The sequence below is a fragment of the Staurois parvus genome, unplaced genomic scaffold, assembly GCF_062004578.1.
Source record: "Staurois parvus isolate SC_StPar_1 unplaced genomic scaffold, SC_StPar_1.0 ptg000018l, whole genome shotgun sequence".
Taxonomy (NCBI): domain Eukaryota; kingdom Metazoa; phylum Chordata; class Amphibia; order Anura; family Ranidae; genus Staurois; species Staurois parvus.
Window position 1 is genome coordinate 21,964,689 of NW_028317814.1, and position 21,568 is coordinate 21,986,256.

Genomic DNA, 21,568 nt, shown 5'->3' on the forward strand with positions numbered 1-21,568 from the left:
TGACTGGATGACAATGCTCTGCATTGCTCCATCAATCGTCAGTTGAAGGATGTCAGGTGGTAGGGTGGCCACTAAAAATTATCAGCTGGATCACCAGAACCTGGTCAAAATTTGCAGCGTATGGCCAGAATAATATTCTTTTAGTGTGCAGCATCTTTACCACTGAAGAGCTATGGGTGCCGCTGGTATCAAGGCTAGGCATGTAGACCCCAGGCTTCCACCGAGCATTAGCACAAAATACAACAGTGATGAAGAAGCCAAGAGGAACCACAGTGCCCAGTTGGAGACCTGGCAAGTCAAACATGGCAGAGATACCTGTACAAAGATTTGACTCACTGCAAACCTATATAACATCTGGGTACCTTTTGGACTTTAGAACCACTTAAGAGCAACTTGCCATTACCAAAGTTGCTGCAAAAAGCTCACTTTAAAAAAAAAAAAAAAAAATTAAAAATGGAATATACTGGTCTCTCCTGCTGCCCTATTGTGAAGACATTCTTGAGGCATTTTCCAAATGGGTTACCGCTGCACAGTGATTTTTACCTTCTTGCATAGAATGCATGAAAGTAAAAAACCTTGAGCCTTTAGAACCAGTTTAACAACCCATTTCGTTGCAGTGGGTGACCTCCTGCTAGGGTCAGTTTTACTTCTATTGAACAATTTCAGTGTAAAATATCTTCACCAGTCAAATTGAAAAATGTTAAATCTATGACCAGACTCTAGCCCAGCAAGTACAGTAATGTAGGCATTAGTTGGGTGGAAATCCTTTACTCCCTATAAGGCCAAGTAGCTGGGAACCCCAATACAGATGAGGCATTTCCCTAGGATTATATTTGGATCATAAAAACCGCAAAGTAATACAATATTCAGTTGTCTTTAGATTGGTCCAGCTTGGTTACTGCTAAAACTGTATACACTCCAAATCAAATAAAGCTGCCGGGGTGCTTAAAAAGGTACATCAGTGCAGTATGTGCAATGATCCCTAAGGACTGTCTATTTGCACAGAGCTGTGACTGGATCATCTAGAGTGGAAAAATGCCAGTCAAAATAAAAACGGTTTTCCATATGCCCCATTCACATCCCAGGAGGTGTGGCACAACTAGCACTTTTAAAAATGGAGAACAAACATCACTGATCATCATCATGGCTCCCTGCATGCTAAAACAGTGTTTAGGCATACACACTGTTTTAGTAGTATTCAGGAGTGTTCGTGCTGTTACAGCACATGTAGATTAAGGGAAAAAAACAAAAACCACAAATAAAACGCTAGTGTACATGGAGCCTTAGCCCAAGTTCACACTGATGCGGTGCGAAATTCGCACTGCGGGTGTGTATATCAACACCCCAAAATCTGAGTGAAAATGCAAGCGCAGTGTGGTTCCTGTGCAAATCACATGCTATATCAGTGCATACCATAGCAGTGCAAACCCAGGCTTAGTGTGCAGGATTTGTTAAGACTCTTGTGATGACAGTTGTATCCTGGACCACACAACTTTACAAGTAAAGTTTGGCCAAAAGCAATGCACCACTGCTTCTCAGGGTCAACAAGCAGGCCTCATTAATGGGCAGGGCAGCCAGAGAACACAACACCTGTCTGTAGTCCAGCAGTAATGACCAGCAGGTTGCCCTTCCTGCCACATACACCTGCGGTCAATATTAAGGCTGCTGTTACCAACCTCCATGTATAAAGCAGTGTCTGCTTGTGGAAAGAGGGGGGAAGTCACAACTTCAAAAAAGTTACTTAGGCAAACAGCAGATTTGCTAGCGCTAGAAATTTTTCTAACTGTTCACTCACAGCTTTCACTTCAAGAATGAAGTTGTTCATTTCACATTTTAGGTCTCCAAAAGCTTGCTGGTTGCCTACCCTGGCTACACATTTTTATTTCACACCATTCTACTCTGGCTCACCTACCAAATAACTGACTAGGGCCAATACTCCTATTTAAACACATTCAGGTTCAATGAAAACCATGCTGCATGTTCCTGCTCTGCATCTCCCCCCCCCCCCCCCCATTTTGTTCATCTAAATAGAGGCTTTGTACGACAGTCCAAGATGTTCTGGGTCAAATAATTCTGCCATTTCAAAGCACTCAGCTTTATGGCTACCACATCCAATAGACAAAATTAATCTAAATCAACCAAACATTGTGTGAAATTGCTAGGCAAAATTTAAAACTAGTAAATGTGTGAAGGGGGGGGGGGGGGCATAAAAATCTATCCTGCACAGTTGTGGACCACTTTCTGAGCCACAAAACTAACGAGTAACATTTTCAGCAGGTATACTGCAAACTGCCAGCACATGAAAACCCAAGCACTCTGCAGTGAGACGTATGAAGGACAAAATGCTTATTATACCAGCATAATCAACACGGTGTTCGGCTGCTTGCATGTAGTGGTGAATACTACAGCCATGAAAAAGTGAAGCTAGCATTGTCAAAAACAGTTTTGATGCAATTCGAGTGGCTCTACATTCTTAGTGAAATGGTTAAACCACATGCACATAAATTCCTGTCAAGTCTGTATACCATACAGACCTGACATCAGGGGGTTTTATACACAATCCAGAGGCTGCAGCCATTTGGATTGTGTATAAAGCAGATAGGCATACTCCTGCCTATCAGGTGGCTCTGCTGCCACCAATTTCTTCCGCAGCCCCTGGTTCCAGTGCCCCGCCACGGGCATGCAAGTGGGCTCTGCTTGCCCATTTGTGGGCCCAGGGAGAGCCATGGTGGATGCTGGAGGGGAGAGGAGTCTTTTATACTGTGTCCCCTTATGTGAGGAGGAGGGGGGGGCACATGTGGAAAGGAGAGGAGAAACCCCCCAACCCTATCGGCCGATCTTGGGGGGTGGGTGTGGAGGGGGAAAAAAAACCACACACACACACACACACACACACACACACACACACACACACACACCACCCCCCCCCCCCCCCCCAGCAACCTCTAATCAATCATAGCGCTGGGCATAGAGATTAGTGAAGGAAAGCCTCCACTCATCTATGCCCTTGTAGAACCAAAGCAGTCACTTCTGGCCCTTTTTTGCAGAGGAGAGATGTGAGGTTTTGTTGACCCCATGTCTCTCTCCATAAAGAGGACTGGTCACCAATTTCTATAACAAAGGATGCATGCATTCTGTGATAAAAGGGATTTTTTTTTTAATTTAAAAAAAAAAAAAAAAAAAAAAAAAGTTTAAGAGGCAGTACAAAAATTAAAGAAAATAAAGTTTAACGTGCCCCCATCCCCGCACGTAGTGGTGAACACATACATAGGTCACACTTACATATGTATACTGTGTTCAAACCACACACGTGAGGTATCTCCACGAACATCAGAGCAAGAGCAATAAGTCTAGCACTAGATCTTCTCAAAACATTACACTAACCTGTAGACAAGCATCACCCATGAGTATGTGCACTTTTAAAGCAAGACATGTTGGGTATCCATTTATTTGCCGTAACATCCTCTCATATTTTACAACAAAATTGGGGCATATATTGTGGTTTTTTTTTGTTAAATCAGTGCTTTTTTTTATCCTCGGCCAAGTGAATTTTCAGAACCAGATTTCTCATTCTGGTGCACCACTAATTCATCATAGTAACCCTAGTAATCCAGTAATTTATATTGCTATATAACAAAAAAAAAAAAAAAAACACCCTTATTGGCCTCTTCCCTACTTTACTCTACTTCAGAGTGACCAAAAATCATTTGACAATGTGTTGGACTTTAAAACAAAAACCACATATGCTACATTTTTAAAAGAGCTCCGCAGATACAAATTTCTTCTTTACACGAATGAACCCAGAAACTAGCAAATGACTTCCTATTTTAAAAAACCACCCCACAACTCTTTTCCACTTTATTTGCAGACATTTAAAAAAAATGACATTCAAAAAGTAAAGACCCTCTTCTAGGCTGTTTAAGAAACCGGGCCAAAGGTTTTTTGGTCACTTGTCCTGGGGATCACAGCAGTGCACTTCGCTCTGTACTCCTGTGACTCGTATTAAAAACAACAAAGGACTAAAGTCAGCTGTAGGCCGATGTGGCCCAGTTAGTCCAGGCTCTGGAGAGATCCAGACTAATGTCAAAGCCAGCTGTCAGTCCAGATGTGGGTGGATCCTCAGTGCACCACTGAGAGCCCAAGCAAGCTGCTCCCCAACCACAGCACAGCCTGGCACTCCAGTGAGCACTGGAGGGCCAGGGCAGACAGTAGTGACTGTGCCACTAGCTCTCTGCTCAGTGAAAACTGATCAGTCTGATCACTCAGTTCTTGGTCAGAAGGTGGAAGGGGACAAATGCAGTGTCCCTCTAGATCATTGACTTACATTCCCGAAAGTCTCTTAAAGTGGAAGTAAACCATTTTACATATTTTACCTACAGGTAAGCATTTAATAAGGCTTACCTGTAGGTACTGCAAGTCTCCTAAATACGCAACATTTAGGAGAGGTTTACTGTAGATGCACTGGTGAAATCACAGGCGTGCCGTCCATTGAGAAAACCGTTCTGCGGTTGAAACTCCCTTTGCACATGCGCTGCAGAGAAGCACTGCAGTTTGGCCAATCAGATGGGTGTAGTTCACGAACCCAGAAGGAAGACCGGGTGAAGACTGAAGCATCGGGGAGCAGTTTTCAGGCAGAGGTTTTTTTCACGGTTTACTACTTTAAGGCCTCATGCACATGGAACTGTAAAACCGGCACTTATACAGTCAGACATTCAACTTTTTATGCCTCTAAAAGCACTGCAAAAAAAAAAAAAAAAAATCCCACACAAAAAAAGGCAACATTGAAAGGAGCTTTTGAGCAGAAATATCAGAAAATGTGCTTATGTCAGAATACACACACTGATCAGCAGAATGCATTTGTGATCAAATGCCAAGTGCACATAAATATTGTAACAGAGGTTTTTCCTGCCAAATTCTGCTTTTCATAAGCCCGTGTGCATGAGATCTTAAATGCTTGTTCCTGCATAAAATGTACATTCTATAGATACATAACCTTTCACTCAATGTACATGTAACTTCTCCTTTGTACTATAACTACAAACACTCCCCATCAAAACAGATATCCAAGAGCACACCATAACAAAGGCTCCTGCCTCTTGGGACACTAGACGGATTAAGCAAGTGTTTTAACCTAGAAATGATTCTAATGTTTTGCCCAGTAATTGTATGAAACACTTTCAAAACATTCACTTACATAATTTAAATGGTGTACAATTAACTCAGAAGCATCTTCCAACAGTAGATTTAAAAACTGCCATTAAGAGATAAAATTACAGCTTAAATGACCAAACTGCTTTGTCTGGTTGCAAACCTCTAGCCCAAGGGCCAAAATGGGACACTTACCACTGTCTGACCCCATCCAGTGTCGGGATGGGGTCCATAACGGGAACATTTAAATTGTGAGTGGACTGGAACACGGAACTCCAGCAGTAACATGGCCAGTCTGTCAGTGGACCAGAGCAGTCACCAATCACACCTCCACAGGGTCTGATTTGTTCTAGAAATGCCCAGTCTTTTAGTATTATACATATCGAAGGATAAGTTTACATTAGGATCATTTTACATGTTCCACCTGGATTTAGGGTGGAACATGCAACATCTCCTGCTTCCTTTTCACCCAATCTTCCCTCTCCTTGTGACAGCAGGCAGGGGATCTTCTACCCACTGTCAGAATTTGAATGTTGTGGCCGTGTGGGCAGAGCCCTGCATGGCCACACTGTTTTCAGAGTTCAGTGAAGGAACTAAAATTACCATTGGCGGCAGTGGCCAAAGTTTCAAATTCTCAAAGAAATTTGAGGTCGCTGGTGAACACTCGTAGTTTGACGATTCTTACCCTATGAGCTAAGGCCGACTGAGCGTCTGCAGGATTCTGCTGATCCTTACATGGAGTCCTCACTTGATCCAGTGCTGTGCTCATCTGTAGCAGCTCTCCCAGACGGTCAGTCAAATCCTGGTGACAAGTAGCAGGGACCAAGCAACACTGTCTACGCATATGCAGCGAGGCTCGGGATTGAGCCTACAAGGTGTGCCACACTGAAGTGAAGCCAGGAGCACTGACCCCCATGGCGGGGGGGGTTGGGGGGGCGGCAATACAAGAGGTGAACCTGGCTATTCCATTCTATTGCACAGAGCAGGCAAGTATACCATGCTTGTCATTTTAAAAAAATGACTTTACCAATCACTTCAATATCTGCCTGGAGCTCATCTAAACCAAGAGCTGCTAATGCAGAAAGGAGGTGACTAATCAAGGTCAGCAGTTTTGTTTGAGGCTGAACTATGCTAGGAAGAACTAGTTTGCCTGAAAACCTTATTTACTACTAGCACGATTGGTTGGTTTGTTTTTAGTTTAAACACCAACCAGCATGCCCAGCATCCGCAAACCAGAGCACAAAAAAGCAAACTAGTGTTTAAACCAAAAACAAACCAATCATGCTAGCAGCAAGTATGTTTAATGTTAACGAAAGGGGGAAAAAAAAAAAAAAAAAAAAAAAAAAAGCCAGCCAAAGATCACATTTCCACTTACAACCAGGCTTCATTAAATAAAAAGCTAGTTTGCCTTCTAGGCATAGGGCGAATAACCCATCCCAATCAATTCGGAGCTTACACTGAGTGTTAGACAAATGTAGTCTTTATTTCACAAGTGGTCTTTTTGCCACATTCATGTTGACAATTTTGCTTAAAAAAAAAAAAAAGCCCACACTGGTGGGTTACTGTTAACGATTATTGAACTGTCTGTTTAGCCTCAAAGAAGAAATGTCCTCAAGCAGTGGTGTTCTGCCTGCACCATACAGTTCACTGCTCATTTCCTCCTAGATTGTGAGCTCGAAAGAGCAGGGCCCTCAATCCCCTCATGTTTTGCATTGTATTGATATTGTTCAATCACATGTTCTGTCCCCCTTTGTAATGTACAGCGCTGTGCAAACTATTGGCGCTTTATAAATACTGTATAATAATAATAATTTCTGTCTATGCAGTTGGAGAGCCGAGATACACCCACAAGATGCTCCCAGCGAAAAACTAGTCCCTGTCACTCCTAGCCCCCTGTAGTGGACTGTTCCTGACATCAGGCCCATAGATTGGGTCTGGACCTGAAGAGGGGAAGAACAGCCTGGACATGGGGGAGAGCAGTCTTCTGGAGAAGCAAGGGATTGGGCAAGTATAGGCTGTCTTCATCCATAGACAAAAAACAGGCAGATAACGCATGCAGTGCAGGCAAACCCCACTGTATGGGAAAAAAAGTTCTGCTTTAAGCAAGCCAGAGATTGTACATTTCTTTCCTTCCACCGCAGGTGGAAGGATAGAAAATTGCTTGATCCCCCCCCTAGAGTCAGCGTTTATAGCTATGTGAGAGGGATTCCCCATAGTGTTCCGTCAGCAAGGAGACTTCCCTGCCGGCAGAAAACCATGATCACTGCTAGCAGCTACAGTAAATCACAAAAAAAAAAAAAAAAAAACTGGACAGGCTGGTTGCACTGAAGTCGACTGAAGAATCAACTTCTGTACATCCAGCCTGCCCATAGATACTCAATGCCTTTGTTAGTTTTAGGTGGTTTCTTTTTTTCAAAGGATAGCAAAAAGGACAAAACCAGCCAGAGCCTTCCCACACTAAAGCATGATTATTCATGAGAAGCTCCCTACAACAATCACCTGAGCCCTCACTTGTTCCACATACTGGTCCAACGCATGAAGACATCTGTTTTGCTCTCACCCATCTCAAATCAGTATTAAACTAAAAAAATATTAAATCTTACTAATGTTTAGATGTGAAGGCTACAGACATTGCTTTTTTTGTTCAATACCACTTTAAATTGGACTCAGGATAGAATATGCCAAAATACAAACATGCCAAGTAATGCATAGATTCAGCACTTGCAGGCATTACTGAGTTCCCAGTATTCCCCCCCAACTATGCTTTCCTTCTGCTTCTATCTGTAGGATGCCGCCATCTTTGTTCAGGCCTTACCCAGATCAACATCTACTTTCTGGACCAAGACGCTGACCCAGAGGTGACAGCCTTCTGCCTGTGTTCACAAATCTAAAAAACACAAGATCAGTTACCTGCTGCCTCCTATAGATACGAATGGCTTTGTGCTGCTGTACTTGGTTATATGCCGGTCTAACTCAAACACGAGAATGGTGTACAGCAAAGAAAATATAAAAAGAAAATTGAAAAAGCCTATGAAAACAAAAAAACAACTTTAAAATTCTCAGGATTACAAATGTTTTCTAGCATTTAGCTTGGTTTTGGGCAGCTTTAGTTTGCACATGATTAAAGCCCCAGTTCACACTAGAACATGTGCAGGAAATCTGTGATGTGTACATTTCCCACACCATGTTCAAATCGCACTGCCCTTGATCTGGTGTCAGTGCAATGTTTAGGACACCTGAAACACAGGTCACAAACCTGCCAAGACCGGATTGCATAGTACAAAATGACTACGATCCAGTTGCAGAAAGTGTCTAAAAACTGGTGCATGCACTAGTTTAGTGCGATGAGATCGGAGGCCATTCAAAATGCGTACCACACTGAACATGAATTGTACAGGAATGCGGTGCGCTTCCTGTGTGAACCTAGGCTGATTCAGTGTGTAGAGCAGTTACATTATATTTTTTGTACTAGTGCGAAGCATCCTACATATGCAAACGGATATAGACCAACTGTATGGACTCACCCACACAGCGGAGTCTGACAGGTGCACAATGTAGGATGCACAGGCTTAACAAGAGCACAAACCCCCCCCCCCCCCCCAAACATTGCAGTGTATCACACCAAACCATAGAGAACAATGTACATCTGCTGTGTGAATGGGTCATAAACTTTGAAACACCTGCTGAATCAATGCAGAGATTAGAGATAAAATATCTACAGCATGTTTCCTAATGTGAACAGGACAAATATTTTAGTTTGAGACAAACATTTTTCTACCCTTTGCACCAAATGTATGTTCCATGGGCTCAGCTTCCAGTGTGCAAGTGCCCTTAAATTCAGCTAGACACCCTAAAGAATTACATTTTCCTCTATTTTTAAAATCACTTAGTTGGATGTAAAATTGATCCGATGCTGCATCTGTCCCCTGCCAGCTCTAAGGGTGTGAACAGAGCGATCTGTCAGTCTTTGGCGCTCTACTCCCCTCAGCAGTGGAGGGGGAAGGAGCAGCTGGCCACTGAAAAGTCAAGACAGATGTGCGGGGCTCAAACATCTGGGTGAATTCCGACTTCAAAGTTCAGATCTTTCCGCAGCTGAGCAACAGCCGATAGCCCACAGTCAGCTGAAAAACACAGGATTGCAGAACACTCCTGTGATCCACAGGAAAATTACAGGCAAACAAGCTTTGACTGTATTCTTTAATCACTTTTATTGCTGCCTGTAGAAACTTCCTGGGCTTAGTGAATTTCCAACTAGATGAAACAAAAAAAAAAAAACCACCACATTGAGAAACCAAAAACAGGATTTTTATTTTAAAAAGCAGATACTTTGTTGTACTATACTGTCCAAGTCTCTGCATATTTGAAAGGTCAATTGGGAAAAAAATAAAATGGAAGTACTTTCAGTTGAGAAATTTGCCATCTTCTCATTTCTGCAGCTGAAAATGAATGTCGATTTGACCCTTAAAAAAATGAAGTGTTCTAAAAAATGAACTTCAAACAATTTTCCATGTATAGCCAGCTTAAGAGGGGATTTTCTACGCAGGTTATTACCTTTATGCATAAAATGCATGAAGGGGGGGGGGGGGGAAGAAACAAAAAAAAAAACCAAAAACACACCACACCTTTAGAACCACTTCCCAATTATAAATAGAAGGCATTTGCTCTATTCAGTCTCATCACTGCACCACTAAAGTTCAACCCTAAAATTTTATTGTCCCAAATATTTCACCATCTTGCAGTAACCAGTTAGTCTTAAAACCTAAAAAAAAAAAAAACGCAAGATCAGCAGGCGGTCTACTGAAATGAAAAAGATCTACTCTTCCAAACTTAAATCCTGTATTCTTCAAAACGCAGTACCTACTAATTACCAAGTAGCAGAAGATACATAATCTCTCAGAAGTGAGTACACCCCTCACATTTTTGTAAATATTTTATTCTCTCCTTTCATGTGACAACACTGAAGAAATGACACTTTGCTACAATGTGACGTAGTCAGTGTACAGCTTGTATAACAGTGTAAATTTGCTGTCCCCTTAAAATAACTCACACAGCCATTAATGTCTAAACTGCTGGCAACAAAAGCGAGTCCACCCCTAAGTGACAAGGTCCAAATTGGGCCCAAAGTGTCCATATTTGTGTGGCCACCATTATTTTCCAGCACTGCCTTAACCCTCTTGGGCATGGAGGTCACCAGAGTTTCACAGGTTGCCACTGCAGTCCTCTTCCACTCCTCCATGACGACATCACGGAGCTGGTGGATGTTAGAGACCTTGCGCTCCTCCACCTTCCATTTGAGGATGCCCCACAGATGCTCAATAGGGTTTAGGTCTGGAGACATGCTTGACCAGTCCATCACCTTTACCCTCAGCTTCTTTAGCAAGGCAGTGGTGGTCTTGGAGGTGTGTTTGGGGTCGTTATGTTGGAATATTGCCCTGGGGCCCAGTCTCTAAAGGGAGGGGATCATGCTCTGCTTCAGTATGTCACAGAACATGTTGGCATTCATAGCTCCCTCAATGAACTGTAGCTCCCCAGTGCCGGTAGCACTCATGCAGCCCCAGACCATGACACTCCCACCACCATGCTTGACTGTAGGCAAGACACACGTGTCTTTGTACTCCCCACCTGGTTGCCGCCACACACGCTTGACACCATCTGAACCAAATCAGTTTATCTTTGTCTCCTCAGACCACAGGACATGGTTCCATTAATCCATGTCCTTAGTCTGCTTGTCTTCAGCAAACTTTGTGGTCTCGTATGCATCATCTTTAGAAGAGGCTTCCTTCTGGGAAGACAGCCATGCAGACCAATTTGATGCAGTGTGCGGCGTATGGTCTGAGCACTGACAGGCTGATCCCCCCCCCAACCCTTCAGCCTCTGCAGCAATGCTGGCAGCACTCATGCAGCCATTTCCCAAAGACAGCCTCTGGATATGACGCTGAGCACGTGCCTTTTTCCGTCGACTATGGCGAGGCCTGTTCTGAGTGGAATCTGTCCTGTTAAACCGCTGTATGGTCTTGGCCACCATGCTGCAGCTCAGTTTCAGGGTCTTGGCAATCTTCTTATAGCCTAGGCCAGTGATGGCGAACCCGTGGCACGCGTGCCACAGCCGGCACGCCGAGCCTCATCTGTGGGCACGCCAGGAGAATCCAGCGGCGCGCTGTCTTCCCGGCTGTAGTGTGCGTGACAGCCGGGTCCCAAGTGCGCATGCACAAGAAGCAGTGCTCTTTGTGAATGGTAAGGCGGTACCTGGGACACATGACAGATCCCAGAAGCCGCCGGACCAATCACAAAGCGCAGCGCTTCTCGCGCATGCGCACTGGGCATCCGGCTGTCCGCCCACACTACAGAAGCCGGGAAGACAACGCGCGGCTGGATAAAGGAACAGGTAAGATTAAAAAAAAAAAAAAAAAACTCTGCGGAAGTAAGAGAGGGTACCTGTCAAATTCAGGTACCCGCTCCCCCTCCCTCCCCAAAGGTTAGCAGTCATCCCTGTACTGTGTCCGCAGTCTCTGGTCATCTCCTGTACTGTGTCCGCAGTCTCTGGTCATCCCCTGTACTGTGTCCGCAGTCTCTGGTCATCTCCTGTACTGTGTCCGCAGTCTCTGGTCATCCCCTGTACTGTGTCCGCAGTCTCTGGTCATCCCCTGTACTGTGTCCGCAGTCTCTGGTCATCCCCTGTACTGTGTCCGCAGTCTCTGGTCATCCCCTGTACTGTGTCCGCAGTCTCTGGTCATCCCCTGTACTGTGTCCGCAGTCTCTGGTCATCTCTTGTACTGTTAATTAGTTTGCACTACTGTACGAGTTGTTTTTTCTAAACCAAAAGCTCGATATTCAGGTTTCATTGCAGTGTTGGCACTTTGAAAGAAATAAGTTGGTTTTGGGTTGCAGTTTGGGCACTCGGGCTCAAAAAGGTTCGCCATCACTGGCCTAGGCCATCTTTATGTAGAGCAACAATTCTTTTTCAGATCCTCAGGGAGTTTTGCCATGAGGTGCCATATTGAACTCCCATTGACCAGTATGTGAGAGTGAGCAATAGCACCAAATTTAACACCTGCTCCCCATTCACACCTGAGACCTTGTAACACTAACAAGTCACATGACACCATGGAGGAAAAATGGCTAATTGGGCCCAATTTGGACATTTTCACTTAGGGGTGGACTCACTTTTGTTGCCAGCGGTTTAGACATTAATGGCTGTGTGTTTAGCTATTTTGAGGGGACAGCAAATTTACATGTTATACAAGCTGTACACTAACTACGTCACATTGAAGCAAAGTGTCATTTCTTCAGTGTTGTCACATGAAAAAGATTTAAATAAAAAAAAATGTAAAAAACACACATACCAAGTTAAAGTGGTTATAAAGGCTCAAGGTTTTTTACCTTCATCCACTCTATGCACAAAGGTAAAAAAACCTGTGTGCAGCATTGCCCCCAGCCCCTCAATACATAATGGAGCCCCAGTGCAATCCATCAGTGTGCACAACAGCCTCAGGTCTCTGCCGCCTTAGTCTGCTTGGGTGCCCCTATAGCAAGCTGCTAGCTATCGGGGCACCAACAGGAGCCAGGAGTGCCATCAGGGGACCAAAGAAGAGGATCCAGGCTTCACTGGAAAACCACTGCACGCAGCAGGTAGGTATAACTTAAAAAAAAAAACCCCACACAATGAACCTTTAGTATCACTTTACTATCCAAAGCACATTAATCCATCAAGTTTAGCACATCTCATCCATCAAAGCTTCAGTACCAAAACTGTAGAGCCACAGCCATCAAGTTCACGCGTCCCAGAAATAATTTGAAAACAATGCTGCAGGACCCATAGATATTCACCCACCCCGATATGCAGACTGTCATGTTCAGTAACTTTACCAACCCAAGGGCAGCACAGTGGCTAAATGGTTAGCACTTCCACCTGGCAGTACTAGGGTCATTGGTTCGAATCCCAGCCACGGAACCACCTGCCTGGAGTTTGCATGTTCTCCCTGTGCCTGCGTGAGTTTCCTACGGGTACTTCGGTTTCTTCCCACACTCCAAAGACATGCTGGTAGGTTAATTGGATCCTGTCTAAATTGGCCCTAATATGGCTATATATGAATGTAAGTTATGGACCTTGGATTGTACACCCCTTCAGGGTTAGGGACTGATGTGAATGTACAAAATATATGTGTAAAGTGCTGCGTAAATTGACGGCGCTATACAAGTACCTGAAATAATAAATAACCCACTGAGGAGCACAGGCTCAAGTCTGGTCAGCATGGACAGCTGGCAAACATGAAGATAAGATCCCTTTTATGAGCACTATTGCTGTTTTTCAGATATCGTATTCAGTATGATCACAAGTGACGACTGAGCAGGAATTAAGTAGATGCAGAAAGTGTGCTTACTAATGATGCATTTCTCCCACACCAATTTGCAGTGTGTTAGCATGAAGCATATATGGGGGAAGGAGGGATGTGATCACACCATCTGTCAGTACACAGGATTTTGCACACCTTCACCGATCAGCAGGAAGAAAAGGAAACTGCAGAAAAGATTAAGCCAGGCAAGGACCGTTCCAAAAATAGACGTCTCAAATCTACAAGACTGATGGTGCCGTCTTCTATACAGGAAAAAGGGAAATAAATCTAGCAGAATTACAAAGGAAACTAGAACCTCTTGAAGGTCACATGCCAATTAATTTAGTTAATGATCTTCCAGCATGATCAAATCATGCAAGTTAAGCAAAATGATATTTTTGTGTTTTGTTAGAGATTGGAAAAGACTAGCTAACGATTTGATAGCAGCTGTAGAAAACAGATGTGCTGCTGTACAAATGACCTTGGCGTGACAGTAAGGTGGTGTTACAGACATAAGATGAGTGGACAAGTCAAAGTGTAAGAAACAATGATGAAAATCTTACCCTGAACCCCCCTCCAAATATAGTATAGCATAGGCCTTAAGGCTCACACAGGCGCAAAATACACTTCATAGGATGCATATTGTGGTCACTGATCTGGCTGTAGCTGTATTACGATCCAGGACCGTGCACCCAGCTTCATAATCTGGACACACCATTTGTACTACTGCTGACAGTGAATATATACACCACTGGCCACGAATACCAGTGACATGTGTACAGTGAATATATACACACCACTGGCCACGAATACCAGTGACATGTGTACAGTGAATATATACACACCACTGGCCACGAATACCAGTGACGTGTGTACAGTGAATATATACACCACTGGCTACGAATACCAGTGACGTGTGTACAGTGAATATATACACCACTGGCTACGAATACCAGTGACGTGTGTACAGTGAATATATACTCCACTGGTCATGAATACCAGTGACGTGTACAGTGAATATATACACCACTGGCCAGGAATACCAGTGACTCTAGGCGGCAGAAACACCAGTGTCCTCATCTGCACAAACCTGCTCACAGTACAGACAAGAGTCTGCATAGATCTTGCTGCCAACAAGACCCTATGCAGTCATACAGATGTGTGCATGAGCCCTTAACCACCACATCAGTCAGAACTACTCTGGTCCTACCAACTCTGACATCTGGCAGCCATTAAGGAAACCAATAAGCAGAACTTGACCAATTCTTGCAGGATCCACATTGTTTACAAAGGGAAGGGATAAACATTACTTTAAAACCCATCAAAATTTTAGAATTGGGTTGCTTGTATTTAAATATTGTATTAAAGAGTACGTAAACCCAACATTTCATATTCCTGATGTGTCTGCCGTACCATGTACTTGTATGAAAAAGTATCCTGTTCTTGTATTTCTTACTTTGTGTGAAATCCCTGGTGATCCTGCCAATCCCTCTGCTTCCCTATTAAAAACTGACCACACCAGGCAGGAGAGCAAAGCATGGTCAGTTTTCTAGCTGTGCCCTCTACAAATGATCAGCTTGCCTTGACACGCCTCACCCCTGCACAGTCATTCACTGGGAAGAACAGCATGATGCAGTTTCTCTTCCTGGAGCTCACGTAAGGGGTCAATCCACCAAGATAAACACCACATGAATTTTTGAGTTAAAAATAACTCATGCAGTATTTGAAAAGAAGTAAATTCGTTAAAAAATGCGTAATTTACTAATGTGTTAAATATTTGTTTTGCACCGTTTAGCAGTTAAAATCTGCATTTTTGGTGTTCTCATTTTTTTTGCAGGCCAACACTGCACCAGAATGCACACAGGAATATTGTGAAACTAAGAAAACATTGTTATGTGCTTTCGTTCTCAAAAGTGAGCTCCCTCTGATGACATTTTACAATTTATTATCATTCCTGAGCTCAGGAGAGAACATTTTTACACTGATACATTGTTTACTTTCCATTTTCTGCCCAGTGCAGAGTTCCTTGAATTGTTATTTTGTACATTTCGAAAATACTGCCAGCAGACACCAGGTGATAAGGCTCCATGCACTCCGGGCATTTGAAGAAGGCTGGTAGCGTCAGCTGTGTAGTTGTGATAGTGTGCACGTGCCAGAGAATGATACCCCAAATACATCTCACAAATGCAGTACATTTACAGGCATCGAGTCACATAATACTGCAGTGCCATGCAGCGTCTTCTCAAAGAGAAAGGCCTGCACTACTTTTTCTGCATTCTGGTGTTTTGCAGCCCATTCAAATGAATGGGCTGCAAAATCTGACTTTACAGGAATATGTGTTCTGGTGTGAACTGGCCCTCAGTATCAAGACACAAAATACAGAAAACAACAACTAAGGGCCGGCCTAGTCATTAACAGGACTCTAATGTACAACAAAGATTAGAGTGGAGTGCCAAAGATGTAAACTATCTGATCATTGCAGAGTGGCCATAAGAAATATACCAGCGATTGTAAAACCAGTGTTGCAGTGCATTGTCTGCGTTGGCACAGCACATACAGACTACCACAAATTAAACCCATGTGCAGGAATGTACCACAATGCAGCATAACAGGCTTAAGTGGCCATATGCAAACCTAAAGATTGGAAAACAGGCCAATATTAAAAGTCAGCAGCTGTAGTATTTGCTGAACTGCTCTGTGTAGAGTACCCATGTCCAGGCACCACCAGCTTCACTAAGGGAAACAGCCAGTGAAGCCTTGCAACTCCACAGCTGGCTTGCTACCGTGCTTTGAACAGGCCAGTCTTCTGGGGCCTGTGAAGGTGCCAAATGTGGCAGCGGAGGGGGTTGGGGGGATAAGGCAGACAAGCGGAGCTTTCCCTTTTGGGTGGAGCTCTGCTTTAAGTAGTATTATACTTAATTTTTAAAAAAAATAGTCAATGCTTCCCCTGGCCTGTCAGCTGTAATGAACACTGAGCCACGCATGCACAGCTCAGTGTACATTTATAGCACTCGCTGTGCCACTGATACATCCTCGGAAGGAACATCATTGTGGCCTAGCCATTCAAATGGCCGAACAGCCCGAACCCAGAAAAAGAGACTGGGGCAAAGATGGAAGCGCCTGGATTAATGCGATCAATGGCAGCAAGGCACTGGATGGCTTATGACAGGCAAGTGTCGTATGTGCCAATATGCAGCGCATACTAGATTATGGCAAAGCCCATCTTGGGGCTCATGTTAAAAAAAAAAAAACCCCAAAAAAACACAACTACTGTTTTAAGGTGGAAGTCCACTTTAACCTGTACCTACAGGTAAACCTATAACAAGGCTCACCTCTAGGTACAGTGAGCATCTCCTCAGCTGGCATCGTTCAGGAGATATTCACACAGCAGGTGATTTCACTGGTGCATGTGCACCGAAAGGACAGCACCCCCGCGCACCGAAAGGACAGCACCCCCGCGCACCGAAAGGACAGCACCCCCGCGCACCGAATGGACAGCACCCCCGCGCACCGAATGGACAGCACCCCCGCGCACCGAATGGACAGCACCCCCGCGCACCGAATGGACAGCACCCCCGCGCACCGAATGGACAGCACCCCCGCGCACCGAATGGACAGCACCCCCGCGCACCGAATGGACAGCACCCCCGCGCACCGAATGGACAGCACCCCCGCGCACCGAAAGGACAGCACCCCCGCGCACCGAAAGGACAGCACCCCCGCGCACCGAAAGGACAGCACCCCCGCGCACGGCCCCGGCCAATTATACAGCTGGAGTCCACGAACCCAGAAGGAAGACAGGTGAAGATGGATGGTCCCAGGAGCCTAGACAGCGCTGCACTGGAGGGCTCAGTGTCCAGGCAGGTCAGTCATATGCTAGTAGGTGGTGCACACTAGTACATTATGACAAACCTGCAGGGGCCCAATTTTTTTTCTGGCGGACTACCACTTTAAGAGAACAGTCACAGCGACTAAAGCTGGCCATACGCTAGTGAATCATCCATTTACCCACCACAGGATTGCAAAGTTTTCTTGAACAAATTAATCTGTTAACAGTTTTTAGTTGAGAAATTACATTCACCCTCCAGAAAAAAAAACAAAACAAACTAAGTTTTGCAGTTTTGAATGACATTAGTCCAGTCATGGAATGTACCGATATTTCATACAAATGCTCATGGGAATGTCCATTTAAAAGTCCATACACACACTAGTGTATAGCTAGCTTGAGGTGAAGTACTTCTAGGCCCAGTTATCCAGGAGACTAGAAAAATAAATGCCCGAGCATTCATACTTCTGGACTGCACTGAAGTCCATGGTTTCACCCCTACAGCCACATCAGTTTCCAGTGAATGGAAAGACTACAGGTACTGTCAGGCATTGCAGTCGATTGCTTGTAGTTCTCAATGAACTACAACGGCACTGGTGTGCACTCTTGTAGTTCAATGATCTTCCTGCCCATGCAAGATACGGGAAGACAGCTATCCTGAGTCTGCAGGAGCCTGACATTGCACCTGCAATCTGCTGAACACGGGTGCAACGCTCTGCAGACACCTTAGGGGAAAACAAAACAAAAAAAAAATCCCCACAGCACTTTAACCTTCAGAAAAAAAATGCATTTTTTTATTTATTTTTTTTAAAAAAGGTGAGTTTCGTCTTTAATTGGTTCCCATCTAAAATTGAGCCTAGTGTGTATGTGTGAATCTGTAATAGGGACCTTAAATTGTCAGCTCACTGAGGGCAGGGACTGGTGATGTACAGAACGCAATCCTGCCTAAATTGCTGGTGTTGGATAAATGCCCATCAGAGAGCTTGTGCTTCTACTTCACTATTTCAGGAACGGGTTTCTAATAAATGGAAGTTTCACTCCATTGTACAAAAAAACCCTGAAAGGTTTCATGAACAGTTCCTGACAAGCATGTGATTTTCACGTCATTGCAACACAAGTCTGTTTCTTCATCTGCAGCAATTACAACACAGCAAGGACAGCACAGGGTTTTACAGCTGAGGTGGAAAAAAGCCATTTGTTTCCTTGTCCCCAGCTCATGGACAGCCAGCAAGAAAGCCACAGGACCTAACCCAGCTCACAGCGGACAGCTCACCAGTCCTGAACAACCCCCCTCCCCATCAGTAGTTCTTCCCTCTGCAGTCATGTGACAATCTGCTGGAATCACCCGAGTGTCGTCACACACCGGGCTCCCCCACAGGAAGAGACATACACCCCAATCATAGGACGGGCGTGCCATTGATCTGTGTAAGGGGAAAAAAAAAATCCCGAGAAGGCTCAGGCTGTGGAAGCGGAAACAACCGAAGTGTGACACTGAAGGAGGAGACTAGTACAGGCAGCCAGTGAACCCAGGAGAGGAAAGATGGCAGGACAGAGCCGGGTCACATGACAAGGAGGAAGAAGAGCAGGCTATACTGGAAGGGAGAGGATCTACATATATAACACACACTTTAACCCCTCAGTGCACAAAGACATCTACACACTGTATCCCGACACTGAAATACGTGGACGTGAAGATAAAACACCCTTGTTCTTTGTCAGGTTATTCTACGGCCCAGAGACCAGATACTGCAGGCTGCCCATAGCTGACATCACCTCGCCCGTCCCTGATCAATGTCTGGAAGCCCCGTGTGGGGAACATACAACGCTGCCAGGAAGAGCAGCCACTGCGTCGTGTCATCTATAGGCTGTCCAGTCTATACAACACGGGGGTAGGGATTGTCTACAGCTGCCAATATAGAAATCATCCCATCTTATACACAAACATCTCCCCCCCCCCCCCATCATATACAGTGATGACACCACACATCAGCCATAAAGCAAGCAGATATCGTCAGGGCGACAGACTATAACCCCCCCCCCCCAAATAATAGACACCCCTTCTATACTGGAGTTCCCCCATTCTGTATAGGAGGCTTCCCACAATAACCCTCCATATACAATGTAGGCCCCCTTTCTATGACAACCCCCCTCCCATTCTATAGTGAAGGTTCCCCAATCTACTATATTAACACCCCCCCCCCAATAATGTAGTCCCTCCACCTCCATGACAACCACCTATCACCCTATTAAAAACCCTCCCTGAAAGATGGGGATTCCCTATAATGAAGGCCCCCTCCCCAATATAGGATGTGTCAAATAATGAAGGCCCCCTCCTCCTATAACATAACGAGGTTGCCTACAATGATCTCCCCCCCCACCCAATAATGGATGTGTCCTACAATGAAGGCCACCTCCACCTATAATAACCCCCCCAAAAAAAAATGGATGTGCCCTATAATAAAGGCACCCTCTTCCTACAACCCCCCATAATAAAGGTTACCTACAATGATAACCCCCCCCCCCCCCAATAATGGATGTGTCCTACAATGAAGGCCACCTCCACCTATAATAACCCCCCCCCAAAAAAAAAATGGATGTGCCCTATAATAAAGGCACCCTCTTCCTACAACCCCCCATAATAAACATTACCTACAATGATACCCCCCCAATAATGGATGTGTCCTACAATGAAGGCCGCCTCCACCTATAATAACCCCCCCCAAAAAAAAAACGGATGTGCCCTATAATAAAGGCAGCCCCCCCCCCCCATAATGGAGATTACCTACAATGATACCCACCAAAAAAAATGGATGTGCCCTATAATAGAGGCCCCATCTTCCTATAACCCCCCATACTGGAGGTTACCTGCACTGACACCCCTCAATAATGGATGCAACCTTTAATAAAGGCCCCCCTCTTTGTATAATCCCCATAATGGAAGTTACCTACAATGATACCCCCCAATAATGGACACACCCTATAATAAAAGCCACCCCCTCTTCCTATAACCCCCCCCATACTAGAGGCTACCTACAATGATACCACCCCGCAAAATGGATGCACCCTATAATAAAGCCCCCCCTTCCTATAACCCCCCCATACTGGAGGTTACCTACAATGATACCCCCCAAAAAAGGGACATGCCCCATAATGAAGGCCCTCTCCACTAATACCCCCCCAAAAAAAAAAAAAAAAAAAAAATAATATATATATATGGATGTGCCCTATAATGAAGGCCCCCTCCTCCATAATGGAGGCTACCTACAATGATACCACCCCCCAATGATGCCAATAAAGACCTTCCACCTATAATACCCCCCTCCCACTCCAATAATGGATGTGCCCTAGAATGGAGCACCCTCCCCACACCATAATGGATATGCCCTGCAGTGAAGGCCCCCCTCCTCCTACAATATCCCCCCCCCCCCCATGAAGTCTTTCTATAATGAAGCCCCCATTCCTAAAGTATAACTCCCATTAATAGGCACTCCCCATAATAAATGCCCCTCCTATTGTAATGGTACCCCCCCCAAACAATGGAGGAGCCCTATAATGAAGCCCCCCCAGCAGAGGCTCCCTATAATGCAACCCTCTAGCTATGGCCGCTGTGGGGATGGGGAGGTCGGGCCGTAAAGCAGCGCTCTCTCACCGCTGAAAACCATGGCTGACGAGGCGCCCATGACGGCGAAGAAAGCGGAGTACTCCGGAGGGCTGCTAGTAGAGGACATTGTGCCGTCTGGTCCGGGCTGTGTCCGCTGACTGAGGGAGTAGATATAAACCTCCGAACGGTGGGGAAGCGAAGACAGAGAGGCCGGGGGAGGGAGCTGGCGGTGCCGTCGATCTTTGGGAGGAAGAAGGAAGAGGAGGAGGGGAACGGGCTGGTCCTGACACTCGGTGCGCCTCTCACACTGGAGGAGGTGAAGCGCCGCTCTCTGCTCTAAATACTTCACCGCAGCACAAAATGGCGGCCGGCCGGGGCGGTCACGTGATGCGGCGCTTCCCTGGTCCTGCTGACCCCGCCCACCGGCGGACCGAGCCGTTCTGTGAGAGAGCGGTGGCAGTCGTAGAGGGGGTCAGCGGTGGGACGTGAGGAGTTAATGAGGTCCGCCGGGGCTGTTCCGGGTCAGGCCTCGCTGAGCAGGCAGGGCTGGCCCGGTGTGCTTCGAGGGCCCGGTGGGGTGAGGCGCAAGGTGCGTCAGGCAGGTTGATGAGGGAGGGGGATGGGTTCTCAGCACTGGATCTGCTGACTGATAACAATGGC

The 21,568-nt window shown here is 45.4% G+C and overlaps 1 protein-coding gene across 1 annotated transcript in view; it reads right to left on the bottom strand.

Moving 5' to 3' along the window:
* The window catches only part of ATP6V0C (ATPase H+ transporting V0 subunit c), a 32,823-nt gene extending 11,536 nt beyond the window's left edge, over nt 1-21,287 (bottom strand). The window contains exon 1 of the mRNA XM_089682978.1: nt 20,957-21,287. Within this exon, the coding sequence (XP_089539104.1) occupies nt 20,957-21,035 (79 nt within the window). The 5' untranslated portion in view covers nt 21,036-21,287. The remainder of the gene's footprint in view (nt 1-20,956) is intronic.
* Between the last annotated feature and the right edge of the window lie 281 nt (nt 21,288-21,568).